The 23,546-nt window shown below is 24.7% G+C and overlaps 1 protein-coding gene across 4 annotated transcripts in view; it reads left to right on the top strand.

The window, feature by feature from the left end:
- Positions 1 to 23,546, top strand: part of LOC107168741 (cell adhesion molecule Dscam2-like) — a 308,280-nt gene that overhangs the window by 204,547 nt on the left and 80,187 nt on the right. For all 4 annotated transcript variants that reach the window (XM_089215614.1, XM_089215615.1, XM_089215616.1 and 1 more), the window contains exon 7: positions 3,326 to 3,614. In XM_089215614.1, coding sequence (XP_089071740.1) covers positions 3,326 to 3,614 — 289 coding nt within the window. The remainder of the gene's footprint in view (positions 1 to 3,325; positions 3,615 to 23,546) is intronic.

Below are 23,546 nucleotides of genomic sequence, written 5' to 3'. Positions count from 1 at the left end.
AATTAACTAAAAAAAAGAGTGCATTTATTCTGAGCCAAAAAAAAATTCAGATGATTAAATGATAGTAAGTCTACAAATTATATACAATGATTTTAAATAATATTTTTAGGTTATGTTAAGACTTTTTTTTTAAAATTATATTCGAGATCAAGGATATTGTTATTTGAAATTCGAAATTTGGAGTGGTTTGTTTGCATTGATGTATTTTATTTTAAAGAGGGTAATTTAATGGTCAATAGTCTGAATTTCCCACAAAATGTAATGCGTTTCCACACAAAGTGTATCTATCTCTTATCAACCAATTTATAGGTGCATACTTGGAAAAAATTACTAGAAAGTATTTTTTAAAAAAAAAACCATCATCATTATTACTCGTATATAATAAATAATAAGGATGACAAATTTTCCTAACATTGCGTGCCAAAAATTATCTTTACATTTTTTTTTTTATTTTGTTCCTGCGAACAATTAAAATATAAAATAAATAAATATATATGTATATTATAAGAAAAAATGTGGTATTATAATTTTTTATTAAAAATAAAAAAAAAATATATAAAATTAATTTTTTAATTTTTCGTATACTTTAAAAAAATTTTTTGCAACAGCTTTTAAAATTATAGAAATCATTTCAGTGGAAACGCAATCAATATCTCATTTGGCTGAAATTAGTATTTTTAGAAAAAAATATGGAAAATTTACAGATTTGGAGAAATAAAAGGATAGGCACCTGGCACACTGTATCAGCGACAAGAAATGGGTAACACATAGTCAATAGTTATACATTATTTTTTCAGTATCACACACCATTTTAATTTAATTTTTAATATTTAAATTGCTTAAGATATCGCCTATAATATACTTTTTGAAACGATTTGCTTCAGACTATGAATACTTATCGTGCACTATTTATTTAAACTTGTCAATGTAAATTAAATAAAAACGAAGAAAAAATATAAGATTACCATATGCATAGTCATTCACCATACACACTTGTTCATCGACAAAAACAAATCAAAAATGAAAATGGAAATTATGATCGTAATCTGTTTTGGTTTATGAAGTTTAATGATATAAACGATTTGCATACAATAATACAAATTTAGTATCAGTGAAGTTATAACCATCGCTATGTAATATACACATACATAATATGTGCACTATATAGCATGCGTATAAAATAAAATAAAGGGGGAACAGTTTTAGTAGGTACAGTAATCTTTTTAAGTTATGGGTAAAATACGTAAAACGCTGTAAGTACTCAGTAGGTCGATGATGTGTCATAAACGAATGAAGAGTGGTAAAGTTGGCCATAGAGGTATATTTTTTCAGGATATTATATGAAAATGAAATTTAAAATTGGTTTGATTTTGGAGTTCGATGAACTGTCATAAACTAATGAAGGGACAATATGTATAAGTACGATAATTTTGACCCTTTCGTGAATACCTTAAAGTAACACAGCTAGTTTCTATGTTGTGGTTATATAGCCAGATGGTGTTTGGGTGTTTAATCAACCCACATCATCAAATGTATTTATGCAAAAGAAATATAACTTATCTAAATGATTCAATTTCTAAAAAAAAATTAGTCCTATGGTTCTGTTTTATATTATATTAATATGAAAATGTATGAAGATTACGTAAAACCCCACACATATCGTCTTTAATATAAATTTAAAACACCCCGAACTCCTTAACAAAAATCCTAAATATACTTGTAGTGCCTATGTGTTAATTGATGAATTCGTTTGTAGGACACAAACATATTTCCACATATTATATTAAAGTGTTTTTGTCCATTGATATAACCGTTTAATAGTTTCTTTTTTCCTAATTATTGGCAAGTGTGCATATTATTTTTCTACTACTGTTTATTATTATGATATGTGTTATGTATATATAATACCTATTATAGGTATAAGGTATAATATATAATTTAATACGCTTACCAGTCTAATAATATTATTTTATTGAATACTTGGTAGTTGATACTTCTATTTGTTTTTTTATTTTTTAAATATTTAATATGTATTCACAAATAGAACAAATGCTGTTAAATTCAAAAGCCTTCAATCTCTAGTTTTTATATAAATAGAACATAATGACCACTTTTATCTTCTGTGTAACTATCTTCATCAACTGTTTTTTTGTTAATCTGTACTGTTTTTTCGTGGTTTCATTAACACACAACTTTGATCTCATGCTGATTACTTTTTTAATCTATTATACAGAAGTTTATTTCTCAACTTGTATAAATAAAACCTAAATTTAACCAATTTCCTTTGAAAGCAACTTATGAACCTTAAAAACCTTGAAGTTACTATCAGGGAGATTCATTTGATGCAATCCATTTCCACCAAATTTCTAGAGTGCAGGTCAAGTGTGTGGTCAAAAAATCGTGTATTAATTTGGCTCAACTAAGTTAACCAACAATATAATTTGTTATTAACTTTTTACTTATAAATAAAAAAACATAAATTTGTCCAGCATTGTTAATTAAAAATATGTGTCTAATCTATTGTTTATGAATATTGATCTGATCTTTACTCTAATATTAGGTTGACTTAATCATTAATACCGGGAAATAAGAATTTTATTTTGTTTTATCTTTTCGATTAAGGATACACTGAAACTCAAAACTACCTTACGTCTTTTAAAAAATCAACTTTGGATACCAGTAACTATTATCGATACTACTAATAACTAATAGCCTGACAAATTAAACACTGATTGAAACTCGTGAGAATCATAACATTCTGACTACCTAATTATATTATATTCTTGCTATGAGGGTTCTCTGACTAATACGTAACTCATTAGAGACCAATTGAAATTAAAAATCCTTTATTATTGAGAATATGGTTTGTTTATTATCTGTACTTCATTAATATCACATAACCTACGAAAACTAATTGAAATTCAAAAGTATATAAATACACTAAGATACATAGTTCCGAGTTAACCAGTGTTGGTATAACTTATTTTTTTATAATTATTGTAAGTTCCAAAATAATATCACATAATTTAATTAATAAACATCAACTTATTATACATGTTCTAAAAAGGTTGTTTTGCTAAAATAATTCTGATTAAACTATTTAATTATAATCTAAATAATAATACAATAGAACAAATGATCTCATAAAATTGAATCATGACTTGGACTTTATTTTTTCAAAAGTGAAATTTATAGTAAACTACTAAAACTTATTGTGAGCCATACGTATTATAATATCGTTAACGATATATGCTTCAAAAAATCGTTTGAATTTATTAATAGGTCATAATAATAATTGTACGGTATTGTTTTTCTTTTGTTGCAGATGGTCGTCGGGGACGTCTACAGTTGTGGTGACTGCCGACACGAGTGCAGGTGTTGGAGGAGGTGGACGCAGCAAGGCACCAATGAACTTCTTGCGCTTGCGATCTGTCCAGCGAACGGATGCGGGAAATTACACGTGCACGGCCAAGAACACGGTAGGATCCAAAAGTCTACAGCATCAGGTGATCGTAACGCCCGATATGAGTGCTCACGTGGTACCGGCCTTAGCGGATATCGAGGCTGGCAGGTCCGTGTCATTCACTTGTATCACATCTGCAACCGACGACAACGTAAGTTTTTTTCAGATTTGTTGATCAATTTGTGGCAAATGTTCACGTCTTATTTCCTCTCTGTTATACTTTAATTATTATTTTATGTTATCTTATTTTTCTAATAAATAGACCTAAATATTTTGATACTCATCAAAGTTAATCAAGGCGCAAAGTTATCGATCACAAATTGTGATTTTTTTCAGTTTTACACGTTAACTCTTATATGTATCATGCCATAAGACATTTTCACGCCATTAAACCAATCATTATTCTATTAATGTCATAATCAGATTTTTTTTTAAACAATTCTTCTCTTGTACACCATTGTATTGTATAAATTCTATATAGCAGCGTTTATTTTCATTACGTATACAAATTCATAATTTATCCATCAATATTATTAAGTAGTTTTTCTAAAATGGTCATCATGAGTGTTCAAAATGAAATAAAATATTCATATCTACCTACTTTAATGCATATATATCAAATGTTTAGCATGGCAGGATATGTGGTCGATATATTCATACTATTTAATAATAATGTAGTAGTTTATAAGGGATAAATGATTTCTTGTGTGGAATACTTTTAAAATAAAAGCGTTCTACTAAACTGTCGTTATTCAACTGAAATATCTATAGAAGTTAAAAAAAAAAACTTTATTTACATAAAAAGTATGTTTAGTATCATTTAGAAAAATTACTTCAATTATGATTTTAAAAATATACTAAAAATCCAAGACGCACTTAATGGCATATTCAACATTTCAGCAGAAAGTGCAAAATATTATTTCAAAGTTCCAAAAATGAAAAAAAATACTTGATACTAATGTTTTATTATTATTTTTTTTTTTATCACAAAGTATTTTTGACTTACAAGGTCATCAAACTTATTGATAAGATAATATAAAATTTAACATTTAAATTTGGTAATTGTAATTAATTACAATATTTACAACAAATTAATGTTTTTACACACAACACACAATGTTTGAACAAACAAAATAATTAATAAGGATTCCAAGAACGATAGAAATTGATACTAGTCATGTTAATCGTTTTAGTGGCATAAAATATAACTTGAATATTTAAAAATGTTTTATTTATGATGAAGCAACAATCAGATGTATATTAATGATATAATTGAATGAGAAAAAATAATATTAAATTACTGGTTTTCGTAACGATTCATTGCAAAGATTTTCATTAACCATAAAATGCTAGTGTTCAAAAGTTATGTATCCAAAAACTACCTTCCGATTATTCAAATAAACTTTTATGGAGAAGGGTTCGAGAAGAAAACAATTTATTTTTACTTAAAACTTTTACGTTTTACTTTTACAACAAACTTTATGATCTCTGGTCCGAAATACTTTCTGAAAACCAAAAAAAAAAAAGTTAAAACCATCATCTTTATACAAAAGACACATTTTTTAGTTTAAAGTGGCTTATGATCAATAACATACCTATTCGATAATTTTTAAATTTATACACATCGACCAAATAATTTCCTTTAATTATACTTTAATGTTAAGATAAAAAACTATTCTGTACCTACACAAAATTCATTAATATTTTCCTCACAATTTCCGGGACAAGGAATAAACATAAAATGAATGGATATATTATCATAGTATTATTTATATACGTTTTATATCATAAAACCATCCTGAAAGATATTTTATTTTCTGAGATTGAAATTTATTCATAATTTTAAATTATATTTTTTTAATGATATAACAAAAAATAATTTCAAACAGCTTACTATATAATAATTTAAAAATAAATACTCTATTACTTAATTCTTATAGCTACCATAATCAGAAATTTTATATTAAAAATCTAATAAATATATTATATTAAGTCATCTAAAGTACGCAATCATTTTTTTTTAAATTTCCATATGATTACACATACAGTAAAAAGGTTATCATTCTTGTAATGCAACACTATCATTTATGTTATAGTTGAAAATGGGATGGTGCGTAGCTATTAATATAATATAACGAAGTGTAACAAAATTTGACTGAATATATAATTTTAATTTTTAAGCATCCCTTATTAACTGGACATGTTTTAGATTCTGTACCCTGTACCATTTAAGTCACTTAGTTTAAAAAAATAAAAAAATAATGGAATAATAATAAAAATAATAATAACAATAACAATTTATGGGTAATGTATTGTTTCCATCAGCACTCGTGTATATTAATACATTAATATTAATTATACATAATATCATGAGACACATTCATAATAATATTCACCATGCATGCTCATCCCCATTTTTTCCTTTAATAATTAATTTATTCTAATTAGAATTTTTAGAATTTCCAAATACACTTAAAGACCATATTTTCAAATTCTTGAGATTTGAATAAATTCATTATTGAAGGGAAAATTGAGGTGAGGATGCTTGGTGAATTGCTTTATATATAAATTATTCATATAACAATGTTATAACAAAAATATAAAGTCACATTAGAAAATATCAAACATTCTTTGTATACGTTACTGAATATATGTTGTTTTAATAACTTGTTACATCAATTATACATCATTTTTTTTTCATTTTTTATAATATTTGACCATGCATTATTGTTAGTAGATATATAAATTGATACTTTAATAATGTTAATTTCTGCCGGTAGAATAACATAAAAAATCAGCCCACCTGAATATATTTATAGCATGGTAGATACCAAGTATAGTTGTAGAATAGTGACCAATTGAGTGGGTGTTCGGTGTTAAGGGTTATAGCATTACTTACGAGTGGTTAGAGTTTATATCTTGCAAATTTTTATTGGAGTAGTATAAAGTATTCGAAATATCTGAAACAAAATAATATCTGGATATTTTCGATAAGAGGTTGGCAAGGATGTTGGTCCAGGAGTGATAAGTACATTGTAATGTTCAGAAGTAGAAAATGTAAATAGAATTATAAGGGTTGAGGGTACCTTGAGGGTTGTTAGTGTGATACCCTCATGACTGTGCTTGGTATTTTAATCGCCACCTATAATACATTGTTTGTTTGAATGTGTCGAAGTATTCCAAAAATTTTAGTTTGCAATATTTTTTAGGGGGAGTGTAATGCAGAAAATAAATAGTTCTTGATATATTGTTCAAGTTAATTAAAATGATATAGGATTTTAAATAATTATGACGAAAGATAGTAAGTGATTTAAATATAATTTACAATTTAAAAAAAGTTGTGCTATAGTATAGTGTACAGAGTTGTCACGGTGGTTTGTTGGATACAGTATAAAACACATATTGATAAAGTTACGCGAATTTTGAATATCAGTTCGAATCGGTCTCGGAAAACTAGCCACACAAATTAAGTAAATTATAATTCTGTTCGCTTCAACCTACATCGGCAGCGATGACCAACGTTTAGTACTTAATATAATATGTTAGATTTATAAAATCACTCATCGATCAGTTGAAATGATAATATAATTATATAATATCATAATTATAATTATTATACAAATAATATTAATATTGTATACTTTAAATTCACATGGCGTTTAAATGATGTCACAGTTATATTATAACAGCAATATTAATTATATTTTCCTCGAGTGGCACGTAGAAAATACGTCTTGTCCATGACGAGGTTTCTGGTCTAAACCATGCTTGAGTGTCTTGACGGTAATAACAACTACAATATTACCACACATGTTAACGAAACGTATTTGCTGGTGACACGTCGAAACGTTTCGATTTTCCCTACAATGAGTTTCGTGTGTAAAATTGAACGTCCGACAACGTCGTAGCCATCCCTAATTATTGTATTGTTATCATCACCGATAACTTTCACAGTTTCGTTCGCATTATGCTACAACTATATTAATTTACTCAGCGTTTCAATAATTATTATATCAACATTAATATCATAACACGCAAAGTATAATGTCACATTATGGCTGCTTTATATAGCGTAGGTAAATTACATCGGTGTAATCGCTACATGACGTAAAATATAATGTACATTGTGCACCGAACTAATCGTGGTTACTTTCTTTAAACTGCACTTTTAAAAAATCTATAAACGAATGTAATGCCAGAACAGCGTTTTGTTTTCGGATTATTGCAATCGCATTTATTGAAATTACAGAGGTGATAAGATGAAAGTAAAATAAAATTTTCCTATTTTTAGGTTTAATGATATGATACTGAGTTATATTTCTATAGGTATTTGAAAATGTGACTCAACTGGATTTCACATTCTTAAATAATGAAAAAAAAAATGTTATAATTTATTCATTTTGTTATAATTATTATTTCATGTAATATTTAGTATACACGATAAGTGTAATACAATTGGTAAACGAAAATAAAATAAAAATATGTAATAGGTATAAGGCAATTCTTTTAATGACAAACACTCATTTTTTCAAAAAAATTATTACCTTTTTTAAAACTCATTAAATTAGTTTTTTAGATAGCACAATATGATAAGTACTCCAAAAATATCGGTAATTTTTTTACTACTTTTCCTGTATACAGACACAAATGAATATGTAAAAGAAAAATATAGGTATCATTGTAAAACCAACATATTGTACAGGGTATCAGGATTTACAGGATTTACTCATTGTGATATCTTACGAAATAATGGAGATATAAATATTTTAGTCTTATAATGGGGTTCACAGGAATAAGAACTACAATTATTTCATTTTTTAATTTATTTCAATGTTTTTGTAAAAACTGTAAAAATATATTTTTTTATTTAATTATTTTCAAAAAAATTAAAGATAGCCATAATTTTTTAGAATTTATTTTTCTGAAAATATTGACTTATCAAAATTTTATTTTCATTAATTTCCTGGATTTCAAAATTTTTTCTAGTTTTGAAGAAATAAAAATATATGATTATAACTATTACGGACACGGAAAGTAATCGGCTAGCGGTATGCGAATACGCGTGGCGAAGCGGGTGACTATTTGATAACATAACGATGTTAAATAATTCGCAATTTTTCTCGAAAAAATTAAAAATTTGGAAATTAATGAACTAAACTGATAAACAAATGAACCGAAATTGACTGAATGAGAGCCATTCAAATTTTAATAAATAATACATTTTTACAATTCATTATAAAATGAATAAAATGCATAAAACCATTTATAATTATTAATTATTGGTTACTTTTGAATAAATTTACGGTTTTTTTTTTTATATATATACGTGTTATAAATAAGATTAATATATACGGATATAAAATTATTTAATTAAAATTGATTAAAACTGTATGCGTAAAAATATTCAAAAATATATTGTAATATTTTAGGACGTTCTATAAAAACAAGATGTTTTAGTGAAAAAAAATAATAAATGATTAAATATGTTTCTTTGAGACGATCATTATTATGCACATACGAATATCCATGTTTTTTATAAAAATGCTTAACTTCTCGTTACCGATGCTATGGAAATATAAATAGTTATTTTACTCGTACATTAATTCATTGGTTTTTACAAACGGTTTTGTTTTGTATAATATCAAAACAAACATATTATATAATAATTTTCGGTTCATCAATTTAATGTGTATATTATTTGTTTTATAATATAAGTAAAACTAAGCTCAAATTTGGATAAATATATTGGTTTATAATAAATAAAAAATATGTGCTCAATAATAAAATCTTCATAGCTGTTACATTTAAACTATTTTAAACCAAATGCAGAAAACCACAAATACTGGTATTTTGTAAATTATAATTTATAAATTTAAAACTTTGATAAAGTTTTAATATAATTGGATTATTTTAAATGTTAATAAGGTGTCCGATAAAATATTCTGTAGATTTCTTTTTTAAGAAAAAAACATAGATACAAAGAATCAAAACCATAGATATTATTTATTATATTATAACTTTGGTATTAAAAATAACATTTTAGGTTGCGATTTCCGTACGAAATTCTTACATTCAAAGTTGGTAATTCAACAGGCTAGATGTATATTATTGTATTGAAAAAAAGAAAAAGTTTATTCAAGCTAACATGGCTTTTATGAACTAACATACTTTTTAGAATAGACGTTAAATTATATTATATCTGACTGTAATTACGTTTAATTCACACGCTACCGGAAACGAATTTTTGACCCATCGCTATATACATTCATGCCAAAAGATTTCGATTTTGTTCTAAAACTTTAGTGAAAAAAGACAACTCCAACTCTACAAAATGGGTGATTTATTGTCGTGACTTCTGAGTTATTAGTCCGAAACCCCATTTGAGGAACTATTGCCTAACGTGAAAAAAAAATCAACACTATACTCAGATAGCAGAAACACTGTACGTTAAATCAATATCTAAGTATTGAAATCGCTTTAGATTTTACTAACAGCGACCTATGATGTTTGAAAAAATATGGGTAAAAATAAGATTTTAATATCAACTCACGTAACGTTAGACCCAGTGTTGAGACTTATCTAGATAAGTTATCTAGATAATTATTTAGTTATCTTTTATCTTATCTAGATAAATAGTTGCATTTTATTTAAATAATCATCAAAAATAAAAAATTCATTCATCTAGATAAATTCATCTCTATACAAAAAAATATAGTACACATTTTGATCGTCAATTTATTTTTATGATAATTAGCCAATACTTTAAATTTGAATTGTCGAGTCACCTCAATAAAAAAAAAATTATGTTCATAATAATGTTATTCATTATACAGGTATTATATTTTATTATTGACATTTTCGTTAGGGGCCCGGACACGGTGATAAAATAATAACTACATTGTTACGAGTCGTGTAAAATATGTAGTTTTTTCTTGATATTTATACTTAATTTAAAAAATGTTTTTTTTCAGATATACCTTAGTTATTTATTAATAATACTGTCTACTGCTGACATTATATTTACTCATATAGCATGTGTTTATATAATATTGAAGTACTAAGTAGTATAAAAGGTACTCTTAAAATATTTTGGATTTCAATGTGTGTAAAAAATTTATCTTTTTTTTAATCTAGATTATAATGTATTTATCTTTCATCTTTATCTAGATAAATTTGAATTGTGTTATCTTTTATCTTTATCTAGATACATTTTTGTCCTGTTATCTTTATCTTTATCTAGATAAAAAAGTACTTATCTAATCCCAATACTGGCTTAGACCGTCACACATTTGGAGATCTTTTTAAAATATGTTTACGCCTTTTTTGATTTGAAACATTTTTATACTAATTTTTACTTTGCTGTAACTTCAGGGTATAAAATAATATATACTCGAGTTATTAACTTTATATTGTGTTGGTAAATCAATCATTCCAAAGTCTTATATAAAAATAGATAGTACATAAATAAATGTATTATGTTATACCTAGATTTTATCGGATCTAATCACTTGAATAAACCAAATACCAAAATGTATTAATACATTTCGACCTTTCATATGTATAATATAATATAAATTTACGATAAATATTACTAATAGTATCAACGAGTATATGGGATTTCATACGAGAAATTATAACGTTTAAAAAATAATATTTCTTTTGACAACTTGCTTTTCGTAAAAAATTCTTATTAGGATATATGACATAAGTGAAATTGTGAGTAATTTTTCAGATAAACAAATCGCTTATATCAATAATAAATTTTCTATTCCAAATTGTATAAGAAATACAATATTTAAAGATGTATTTATATTTTAATCAAGAGAAGAGTTTTAGCTATTTCTTGGTTCAACAATATAATATTGTATAACTACGGTATATAGACAGACGTTGTCAATTATTAATATATCATATTTACATATTATATCCGAAAAAAAATTGATATCACTCGATTTTGATGGAATTTTCTCAATTTTTGTTCAACTATTTTCGATCAGTTCAATATATAATATGTATAAAATAAAATATGCCATTATTATATAGGTATAGGTAAGTAATATTATATATAGGTATTGTATAAATTTATAATGTCTAAACAATGTAGAATATGTTGAAGGTGTATTACGCTTATTATATATAATATCCTTACTCGTAAAGTATGTAGGTCAGTTGTATAATATTAAACAAACACATCCGGAGACTATAACCCGAAACAAGTCTATGCTTTTGAATAAATTTATAGAACAATGTTCACAAAGACGTCATCGATAGCACAGGTACATATTGTCTTATAGACAACTGCAGTAAACAAATTTGTTTTCGTTTCACACCAATAGGTATCCATTTTATTTATACTGAGACTAAACTCAGACATTTTAATATAACATTTTAAGATGATAACTCGCAGGTAGTACGATAGACTTGTCGTTTCTTAATCGTTACACGTGACAGGATGACAGTTTGTTAAAAATATAAATAATTTAAAAGAAACAATAACACCACAAACGTGGATTAGAAATTCAAAAAGTGACCTACCTACTGTTAAAGTGAACCGTTATTGTAAACTGTGTCTAATAATTGGAAATTGACATAGTAAACAGTCTGGTTTATAATATTGTATTTTATAAAATTGCATATGCTAATATTATATAAGCCGTATCACTTAAATATCCCAAAATAAAAATAAAATACTTTTAATGAAGTAAAGAATTTAACTTTCATAACATTGTTACAAACTATTATCAAACATTTTATATGAATTTGAAATTGAACATTCCTTAAACACCTAATATGAAAATCATTTTTATCATGATATTAAAAAAATAAAAATAAAAATAATTCGAAAAAAATTGAAGGAACATAGTTAGATTAAAATTAAAATAAAAATTTATAAAAATTAAAATTAAAAAAAAAATTTATAAAAATTTTATTTTTCATAGATATCATTGTTATAGTGTGTTACCAAACAAAAATTTGTTGCTCAATATTTGCACACTTGACTCCGTAGGTTTATTTTTGAAAAAAAAACCGATAGCAGCTTGCATTGTGATTTTGGCTTAATAACCACATATTATATTCATGCAAAACGACTTTGACTCTACGTTTGTGAATATAGAATAAACCCACTCAGCTTTTCATTATTAGAAGTGTAAAAAGTTACCCTATTTAGCATTCCTCACATGTCGTCGAGAAACTGTTCAGTCATCTTTAGACAAAAAAAGAATTTAAAATACCTATACCCATAAGATAAATATTTATATTTATATAGTATTAAATAGTAAACGATATACTTTGTATTTTTATAAGTACAAGGTAGTTGTTTTGGTGCCCAAAAATTGAAATATTTTTATGCATAGGTACCAATAAATAATAATATTATAATATTTACGAGTTTCGTGAAATGTGATCAGGAAATTCTAAATTATATAAAGATCGCAATGTATGTATTTTTATGTGTGTTGTCTGCAGATATAATAATATTATTCAATGTTCATCCATGAAATGAAAATTTGTTTAATGATTTTGCGTATTTATATTCATGTGTTGCCAGAAATCAACTTTTAGAATAATATTCTATCCTCAATTATGTCAAATGAGTTTAGTTCGTTATTTAATTATTAAATAAGACTCAATTTCGTTCCCACCTTCAGTTTTAAAAGCTTAAATGGAATTTATTTTACTATTGAAATTCCATTGTTTTAAAAATTTAAGCTGTTCTGTAAATATAATTCATTGCTTTTTCTTATTCTAAATATATTATCTTTATTCGTGGAATTAAAAATATGTTGCCTTTTGATATTTTCACTGAAAATATACAATACAATTTAAATAATTACTGTTTCTTATGAAATAGCTTAAGTAATTATTTTTATTTACAATTCAAAAATTTAAGTCTTAATTTAATTTTTATCTATAACCATATTCTGAAAAAACAAACTCGTCTGAAACACAAAAAAGTGATTCCTTTATGCCATTACATTCTTGTACCATTAGGTACATCATTGTTTTTTGCAGAATTTTTTTCGTCACAAATAGCACGTCTTACTTATTCAACTCATATATTATAATAGTATCGTCTTTGTGTACGTTCTGTCTCTTATCGAATCACTTTCATCTTATTATAATTTTATGTTTTTGATACACCATACTGCATGGACACAAAATGATGTGAAAATATATTAACATAATATGTCGTCACTTAAAGTGCAACAGGGTCGGATTGGTATATATCAGCCCATCGAGATTTTCACTTCTAAGTGGCCCATTTACATATTCACTGTCCCAAAATTTGGGTCTCCATTATTTTTTATTGGTTTATTACGTCTAAAACCGATACAAACTTATTTACTTATTCTAACATGTATTTATTTTCACCCACAATCTGACACTACCGGCCCTAACTTTAAGCGGCCCACCGAGATTTTCTCGGTAACTCGCCTAACCAATCCGGCTCTGAAGTGCAACAATGCGTATCTCAATATTTGACGAAATGAAATTATTATCAATAGAACAAGTAATTCCAAGCATTTATCCAATTTCTGTGCGATTAGTGGTTACACTGTGATTAAAAAAAAATACAACAGCACTTATATCATTCTTAAGTATCAACATAACATATCGCATGTGTTAACGCGTGATATTTTGAATGAGCTGTGAGAAAAAGTAAGCACACTATAAAACTATAATTCCTTACCTTACAGTACTATTTTATAATATTGAGTTTGTGCAAGTTTTTCAAAACGTGCTTATTGTGTCTCCTGAAAAAAAAAATGAGATACGCACTGTTGCACTTTAAGCGATTATTGTGGTTTTTTTCTTTGTATGTCTATAACTTGCATCGATTTAAGAAAATATGATATAATATTTATAAGAAATATTGTTTCGTGACGATTTCCAGTATAAAAGTATTGGCATGTGTATCATAAGAAATACTGTCCATTAAAACATTTTTATTTCCATTCTTTCACAAAGTTTTTCTCTCGTCAAAATATATTTCAAGTTCATTTTCCAACGTATAGTAATTTGATTCTGACCAGGATTTCAAGGAAGCTATCGATTTCAAAATAATATAATATGGTTTTGAGTCATCTGAAAATAGTTTCAGTACATATAAGAGCATGAAATCGTATATATCGTGTATCACCCGTTTGGAAATTGATTGTACAATGCTATATAAAATAACTGTAAAGTTTTAATATTGTGTTGTGGGAATAACGATGAAATATCCAATGCAAAACTATCGTGAAATAATTGATTGCATTTTATTTCAATTTTCTTAATTATTTGCTAATTCTACAAGAAACCTAATAAGTTATTAGTAATAGCATTTCCTCAGAATATTTAACTATTAATATAATGATTATTGCATATTAACTTAATTTTTTTTTATTGATCAGAAACTTTAACAACTTATGCCGTTAGTTTTTATACAATTTTATACATAGCTTGTTATACGTAATATAAAATAACATAACTCGTGGATTTTTTATTATTATTAATAATGTATTTTTATATTAATACATAAGAAAAACATTATTTAGAAATATGATTATTAATTATACAACCAGGTATCTTTCAGTAAGGATATAGGTTGTTTTATATCTATAGTCCTGTGAATTAATATAAGTATGGTTTGATTAAGTATTAAACTCTTGCTAGGGATCTGTATTTCGTGAAAAAATTTTTTTCTCTTTAATGTCACACTAACTTATTTGTTATACGGTCCTTTTTAAATAGGTATTTTGTTTCTTAAATTACATTATTATAATTATTAAAATATATTTTTTTTTAATTAGATAACTGCTAATACTGTAACCTGTCAACTGTAACCAAAGGTCCATAAGACTATATGATCATTGACCATTGGGCAATACATATTATACTTGACATTAATTCATAAATTCCTTACCTATATTTTAACGACTAAATACCCTATATATAAAGGAGGAGGAATAATAATTGGTTTTTTCAGTATACGTATTACGCGTATAGTGAAAAATATTGATCATTTTTGGTTTCCAGAGAATAACAATATTCAAAACGTGAAAAACGGATATTTTAAAAGCCGCATAATATTGCGTTAGGCACGGACTGTTATAATACGTATAATAATAATCTATTCCCTGACGTTTGTGGGACACTTTCATCCGTAGAATTTAGTCCAAGGTACATAGTTTAAGGTCCACCAAGTCTCAAATATTATGTTGTCTGCATGCGTAAACAGTCAATATATTTTCTGAATTGAAAAAAATAAATAGTTTAGGAGTACCTACCATGAAGAATATAACGATGGTTGTAAATCAAATGACAAAACTTGATTATTATTATCGTACACAAATATCTTGGAGCACTCATGGACGTTTAAATATGAAACCAAGTGAATCGCATAAAATATTGAGATAAAACTAAATTATTTTTAATGAAATAAAAAAAAAAGAGAGAGTTCAATTTAAACTATCCCAGTGTACTACCATTTCTACGATATCTTATCTATTTTTCTGTAAATAATCTTTATTCTATATAATGATATATATATTTTATATAATTATATATATATATATATATATAAGAATTATATTTTAACCATTTATTCTTTTTCTTTACGTTCTAATCATTTTAAATTAAATTAAGTTAGACGAAGTACCTATTTAGTTCTATGTGATCAATAATAGTAAAAATTATTTAAATAAATGTGTATTTCTTTTCTAATAATCTTCATAAATTTGTTGAATATGATAATTGAGTTCCCTTAAGAGTTTGAATAATATTATACTATGATTTCAATATTATTGGACAAGGTATTGGCATTTATAAAATATTTATAGGTAATCTATAATCATTTCAGTTTCTCACTATACCATTAATTATTGTTTTAGTAGATCTATAAATAATGTCTAAATAATAATATAATTTAATAATTAATGATAGTTATTATAAAATGAAAATACTTCACTATTTAATTTATATGAAAAAACATGTTGGAACGTATTTTATATGCATTATCATTTAAAGCATATTATGATGCATTTTCAAATAGATTTATTGAATGTGAACACATTTGAAACAAGGAATTAATCTCACCTAATTATTTAAATAATAACTATATTTAGTTTACATTAATAAAATCATTTTCATTTCGTTTAAGAAAATGAGAAAATTTGAATTATCGATTTCCACTTAATCTTACTATTATTCAAGTAAATATAAAAACAACAAATGTATTTATTTTGCATCATACTCATAAAAAATTGTTTCTAAGAACTTTCATTGCGTTAATTGTTTACTTAAATATAATTTAATGCAGTTGTTTTCTTTGGTTATATAAATTAAAAAATACATCATACCATTATTTTTCAAAATTAATCTTAATATTTAATTGATAAAAATTAAAGGTATAATGTAAGAATTATAACTTAATCTTTTTTTTAATATCTATATTGTACTTGAAAAAATAAAATAGTCTAATTACAATTTAAATAATGTTTTATTTTAGAGTATCTTAGATTTTTATTTTTATTCAAATCAAACACGATTAAACAATGAACAGTAGATATGAATAAAATTAATTTATATAATACAATATTTAATTTTTTTAATTAATATGCATTTTTCATATCCTAATAAGTTATCACATAAAATACCTCGATACGATTATGTAAAAATGACTTGACTATATTTTTAAATTCTGTGTTTTGATTATTCAAATCTAATTTTGGATTGGAAATTTTTATTTAATTGTATGAAATAAATTCCTCAAAAAAGTCGTTTAAGAAATCATTTGATACATAAAAATACAATAATGGTATGATGAGATTTTCATTTTTTTTTTTTTTTTTTTTATGTATATATGAAATTTACAATCTGTATATTATAGCAGTACAATGAGTACTTTCTATAGATAAATGAATATATTAAAAAGTATTGAAATATATTAGGTATTAAAAAAAAAAATTAATAAATCATGTATAATTTATACATAGTACCTACATGATATAATTGAAGAAAGCAATCACCCATTAGCAACACACTTTCGTTTAGTGGTATATTATAAAAGCAGATCACAACACCATTTACGTATTAACCTTCTTGGAGGATTACCGGGAATTGTAGGGGTAAAGAGATTTCTAGCAAGTGGATTAGGATGAGATTGTAATCGAAGGTGGAAACGTTTGTAATAAGATTTAGCCTCATCGTAAATTAGTGATATTTTTTGAAATCTGAATAGATAGTATGGTTAGATACGTAGAGAGGGGTATATTTAAAAAAAGTTTAGGTTTTGTTTAAAATTTTAAAATTAGACCTTTTACTAATACTCATAGTTGTAAAATATATCACAAAGGTTTAAGTAAGGATTTATAAATAAAAATTAAATAAGAAGTTAGTATTAGTGTGTGTATATTTGTTATTATAAATTATATTTTTAAATAGACGTAATCGAAGATTTAAGTTTACTAAATTTTCATTTTATATAGAAGTTAAATATCTTTAATTTGTCTTTTATACATTGTTAGACATTTATATACATTTTTAATTTTAAATACAGATGTTTGACAAAGTATATTTTCTGAATAATCTAGTATACAATAGCCATTGATATTAACTCAGTGATTTAATTCGGTAATCAAATTATTATAAAATAATATATTAGGTATAAAAACAATAAAAGTATTTCTGCCGTTATTATTTTAATTATCTTTTAAAATTACAAATACTGTTACATATCTATCGATGTATATTTATTGTTATTTTTTTTACAAACTTTTTCAAAATTTCTCTTTTACAACGGAAAAACTAGTTTCAAATAATATATCTGGTAAAAACATGACTTCAAAATGATCTCGTCAAGACGTCTGTGTTACGAAATCTTAAATGTGTGATATTTTTGGAGTTGCACACGTACGTTAGACTTAAATAGCATTGCGCGAAGAACAACAATATACAGCCATGTAAAACGAAACGAAAGTTGGTGAATAAATCTTATATCTTTGTTTCAGTGAAAAGAAAAAGAGAGAGAAAACGTGTAATGTGGGTATACGTACTATACGGATAGGGGGCCACTTGCACTCGTGGTTTTTTAAGCAAAAAAAAAAAAAAAAAAACGGAGTACGCTTTCGATGTTTTACGCACAGTACGGAAAACGAATTTATAGCAAAGGGATAATATATATATATATACATTTTTTCAACCCCAATCATAGAATATATAATATTGAATATAGTCTTATTCGCACTTGCGCACAGTATTTTTTATTTTCCGAGGGACAAAAGAATCAATTCTATTTTATTATTATTATTTTTTTTAATATATTATACATTTTATAGGTTATTTTTTTTTTTTTTTGTATTGCAAAGCCGACGATGGAAAATCGTATATTTTACGCAAGTGCATCCCAAGTGGTATGCCTGAAACTCTACGCTCGTGGTATATCATTAAAGCCTAAATGTATATTGAATTCCCACGTTTAAAAAAAATAAAATATGTAATATAAAACAAAATACATAATATTATGTAGTAGGAGAAAATGATGTGTAATTAAATATTTACTAACGTACAATTAATTATAAAATAATTAAAAATATATCACATTATATTATATCTTATTTCTTAGTACTTATTTCATTTAGGATCTCCCAAGGTTTGTTATTGATTTGAAATTCAGTAACTGTGTTATGTATATTACTCGAGAAAGGGTTAGAGATTAAAGAGAAAGGGTACCTAAATATTCTAAGCTTATTAGGATATCATGTATACTCAATTATCACCATATGATATTGTCATTCTACGGAGAAAATTAGAGTCTGATGGCAGAAGTGTAATGTATACATATACCTATTTTTACATAACTCTTAAGATCAATAGAAGATAAATGGTTTAATTCACCAAAGATTTTTGAAAAAGATATAATAATTTGTCAAGATCCAATGTAAATACATTTGCTGCACGACTAACTTATAAAATACAGACTTGAAGAGTTATTACTATATTAATATTATTTTAAGTAATTGGAGATCTATTTTTTTTTTTTTTTAAATAAAACGAATTGTTTATTAATATGCTTGAAAAAAAATGTTTTATAATAAATAATACGTTCCTATACTTAACATAGACATCTACATAATTATATACTTAATAATATGTTTTAAATGCAATGTTTATAAATATTGACGATTAATGTTATTATAACAAAACTCTAACATAATGGAAATTAATTTTATTTTTTTAATCACCATATAATATATTAAATATTTCAACTAAAATAACTACATTTATATGGAACAAAATAAAAATTTTAAATTAATTATATATTTGTGATTATGTTTTATTAAAATGTCAAAGATACAGAATTAAATCTTTTCAACTGACATCAAAATAAACAAAAACGGCTAAGTCGTGGATGTCGCTCTGATGCACACTAGGTTACTGTAATGAATGGAATTAAATTTGAATCTAATGATATTATATGATTATATCATTTTATACGAAAAACGAGTCTGAGCGGAGATGGTTTATCTATCTAGGATATATTATAGATTATTAAAAATTTTCAAATCTTAGATTTAAAAAAAAATTTTTTATGAATTTCTAGCTTAAAATAACTTGCGAAGTTTTGTGATTTTTACGTATTTTGTCAAAATTCAAACTTTGAATGCTTATAAAAAAAAAATGTGACTATGAATTTATTTTATTTTTCAACTGCTACTGTAACATTTTGTTAGGAGCCTTGTATTAAATTTTTCCAACCAACAAATAAATTTTTATCGATATTAATTTTAAAAAAACTAATAATTATCAAAAATTGAATATGCCTATAAATAGTTCAACTTTTCAACAATTTTTGAAAATTGCATGGTGGATAGAATATACTTAAATAAACATTCGGTGAAAATTTCATTCATGTGTTTTAAAATTATATCAAAAACCAAAATCAATTTTGTTGAAAATTGATTGTGCGTAAAATTTCCCGTTTTTACTTTAATTTTTATTTTGTTTATCCCGATTTAGAAAAGTGTTGAGAATTTTTTACTTTTGACCCCCCTCCCCAAATTAACAACTAGATTCACTTTTTGATTGAACGAGGTACTGAAGTCGAAAATCGAAGCACTTTTATTGTCTCAAAACGTGATGACAGACACAAAAATTTTTAATTTTTTTACTGCCCATGTTTTTCAAAAACATGGGCAGTAAAATTTTAAAAGTCATAAAATTGTCTTTAGGCAATGTACAGTAAAAAAAATTATTTAACATGTGTGAATTAGTTGAATATTGAAATGTCATGAAAAGTTTAGAAAAAGAGCAAACATAATATATTTTCCTTAGTTTACTACAAATAGTCAGGTTATAAATTCTTTTTCATAAAAATGTATAATTTTATTTATTTTAAACAGCAATAAAAATAAAACATAACGTTAATTTTTGTTTTACTCATTTTTCTTTGATTGCAAAAAAGGCAATAATTTCTGGTATTTTTTTTGTATACCTTTGTGTTTATAGAAGTTTATAAAACAAATTTTATTAAAATATATTATTTTTTATTAATCTTTGTTTACAAATTACATGATTTAATTAAAACATCTCAAGATATTATTTAAAAACAAAATAATAAATTCCAAAAATAAATAACTAATGATGAAAAAAATTCTAAATCAATAATATAATGATAAACATCTTGGTAATGCCAACATACTTGCTATTGTGGGAGGCATGTTGGAAAAATATATTGTTATGAACCTTTTATAACATTTTTAAGTATCTGCATAGAACATAGTCGTTTATTAGTTTTTCCTTGGAAAAACTTTTTGGATAACGTAACAAGGAATATTAAACCTTTTATCGAGTAAATATTGTCATAGAATGATCATTGTTTTATATTCGGGGTTTATTAAACATTTTAAGTAAACACAATATTTTATAAAGGCCAAAATTCATAAGCACATCTAATGCAAACACAAAAATTAATTAGTTTCTCTCCAACCAATCACGATAGATGGAATTAAAAAATAATTTATCTGCACCTGTCTTGTGAGGATTATAATATCATATTATATTTTCAATCAAGTTTGTGCATACCTAAGAAAACAAATTATCCACGATGTGTATACTTATTTCATGCAGAAATGATTTATTGTGATATATGAGTGATTTTAAAACTGATATATTATGATCAAAGCTACTGAATTTTGAAATATAATATTGAAAAAATAATGTTTTTTAATAGGTGCATGTTATCTTTGTTATCTGTATTATTTTATATTAAACGTTATGTTTCATTTATAATAACTTATTTTCGACTAGATACAATTTATAGAAAAAAATTATGTTTTTTTATTTCATTATATTAATATTTTTGATCAGTTTTTGAAACTTTGAGATGTAATATTTACGTATGGTCTGAGTAGTAAAGCATCTTAAAAATTCGTTGGATTATAATAATTCATGGTAGTATTTTTTACACTATAGTATAGGTTTATTTGTAAAACCAAACCTACAACACTTTACAAATGATATGTTTAGTACATTTAAACAAATGTCTTTATTATACGAGTCTTGATGGATTCATTTTATTATTTATCATGTCTTGAATTTAAGAGTCTGTTGAAAATAATAAATAATTTATACTGTTACCCTATAACTCAAAGGTCTCGGTTTCAGTATTATTCATTTTCTTTAAATGCTTCATGTTATTTGCATGCATGTCAGTTCAATAATATCTTTCTACCATGATTGGCAACTGTATTGATTATATAAGTTTTTGGGACTTAAATTATTTCAAAAATTCCATATTTAATTCATAAAATGCTGTGCTAACTACTATGATTGGCCCACTGACGCAATCATTGTATTAAACATGGCATTTGAAATAAATTCTATTTTCTAGAAAAAATACGATTTCACATACATAAACCTGGAGTGAAACCGTTCAATTTACTCATGAATAACAAGGTTATTAGAGAAATTCGCACTTCCACAATATCCTCAAAATAGTTATATATTAATATATTATCGATATAATTTTTTAGTTTTATTCAAAATCAAAATATGTTCTATTAAATGTTCAAAAAAATCTAGAAATAAGTTTAAGGATCAATAGTAAAAATATAAATTATAATGTAATAATATTTGGAATATTCTGTATGTTTGTTTATATATTATAAATTTCTAATTTAAATATATTATATCCCTTGAAATAACATAGACTTTCACCTAACGTATTAAATTAATTATAAAACGAAATTTTTATTTTTTTCTAAATACCTATCATTTGATATTCGACTATAGTAGATTAAGATTAGTAAGCACTTTTAATTTAATTTTTTATTCATGGTTTGTATAAAAAAAATTACAGTAAGTTTAATAAGATATATATGATAGTTAAGTCATTGATCCCGATATTTTTGTTAATTTGTAATTTTAATTTTAATACCGTATTAAAAAAATCTTGACTTGATGTTGGTTTTAAATTTTTAATGGAAAACACTTAAAATTGAATAGTACTGAAACCATAAAAACAATGTTAAATTTAATGTGAAGTGGTAGTTAAATCTTAAAACCATACGATTTTCTATCTTTATTTAATATCACCAATTTATTAATGTATTTAAAAGATATATTAATCCACGAATAAATATTGAATTTATTTAATTATTTGTATATGTACTTAAAAATATTAATATTATTTGCGAGTGTATAGTAAAAGTTTTAAAATAATTTATAATGTTACAATTTAATATTCAAATTTATATAAAATATGTTTTAGTGTTAACCTAACCTAACCTAACCTAACTTGTAAGAGTACATTACTTGCATCAATCAAACCGAAAAATGAGATTTATAAAATATATAATTATTAGGTACCAAAAAAAAATTGTTATGTACCTGTTAAATTACCGCTATACTTCAAATTTAAATAATTAAAATTAAAGTAATTAAAGAGTACGATTGTGTTGCCTATTTTGTTTTTTTGTTAATAACTTAACGTCTAGACGATCAATCCAACGGTATGATAATTTAATTTTAATAACTTAAAAAGTCAATTTATCCAATTTATTCTACCCGTGTGATATTATTACTTATAATATTAAGGTTT

The sequence above is a fragment of the Diuraphis noxia genome, unplaced genomic scaffold (genome assembly GCF_037042655.1).
Source record: "Diuraphis noxia isolate RWA-SAM2 unplaced genomic scaffold, SU_Dnox_SAM2 contig0001, whole genome shotgun sequence".
Lineage (NCBI taxonomy): Eukaryota > Metazoa > Arthropoda > Insecta > Hemiptera > Aphididae > Diuraphis > Diuraphis noxia.
The sequence above is the reverse complement of the archived record's forward strand: the minus strand, read 5'-3'. Positions and strand labels throughout refer to the sequence as shown.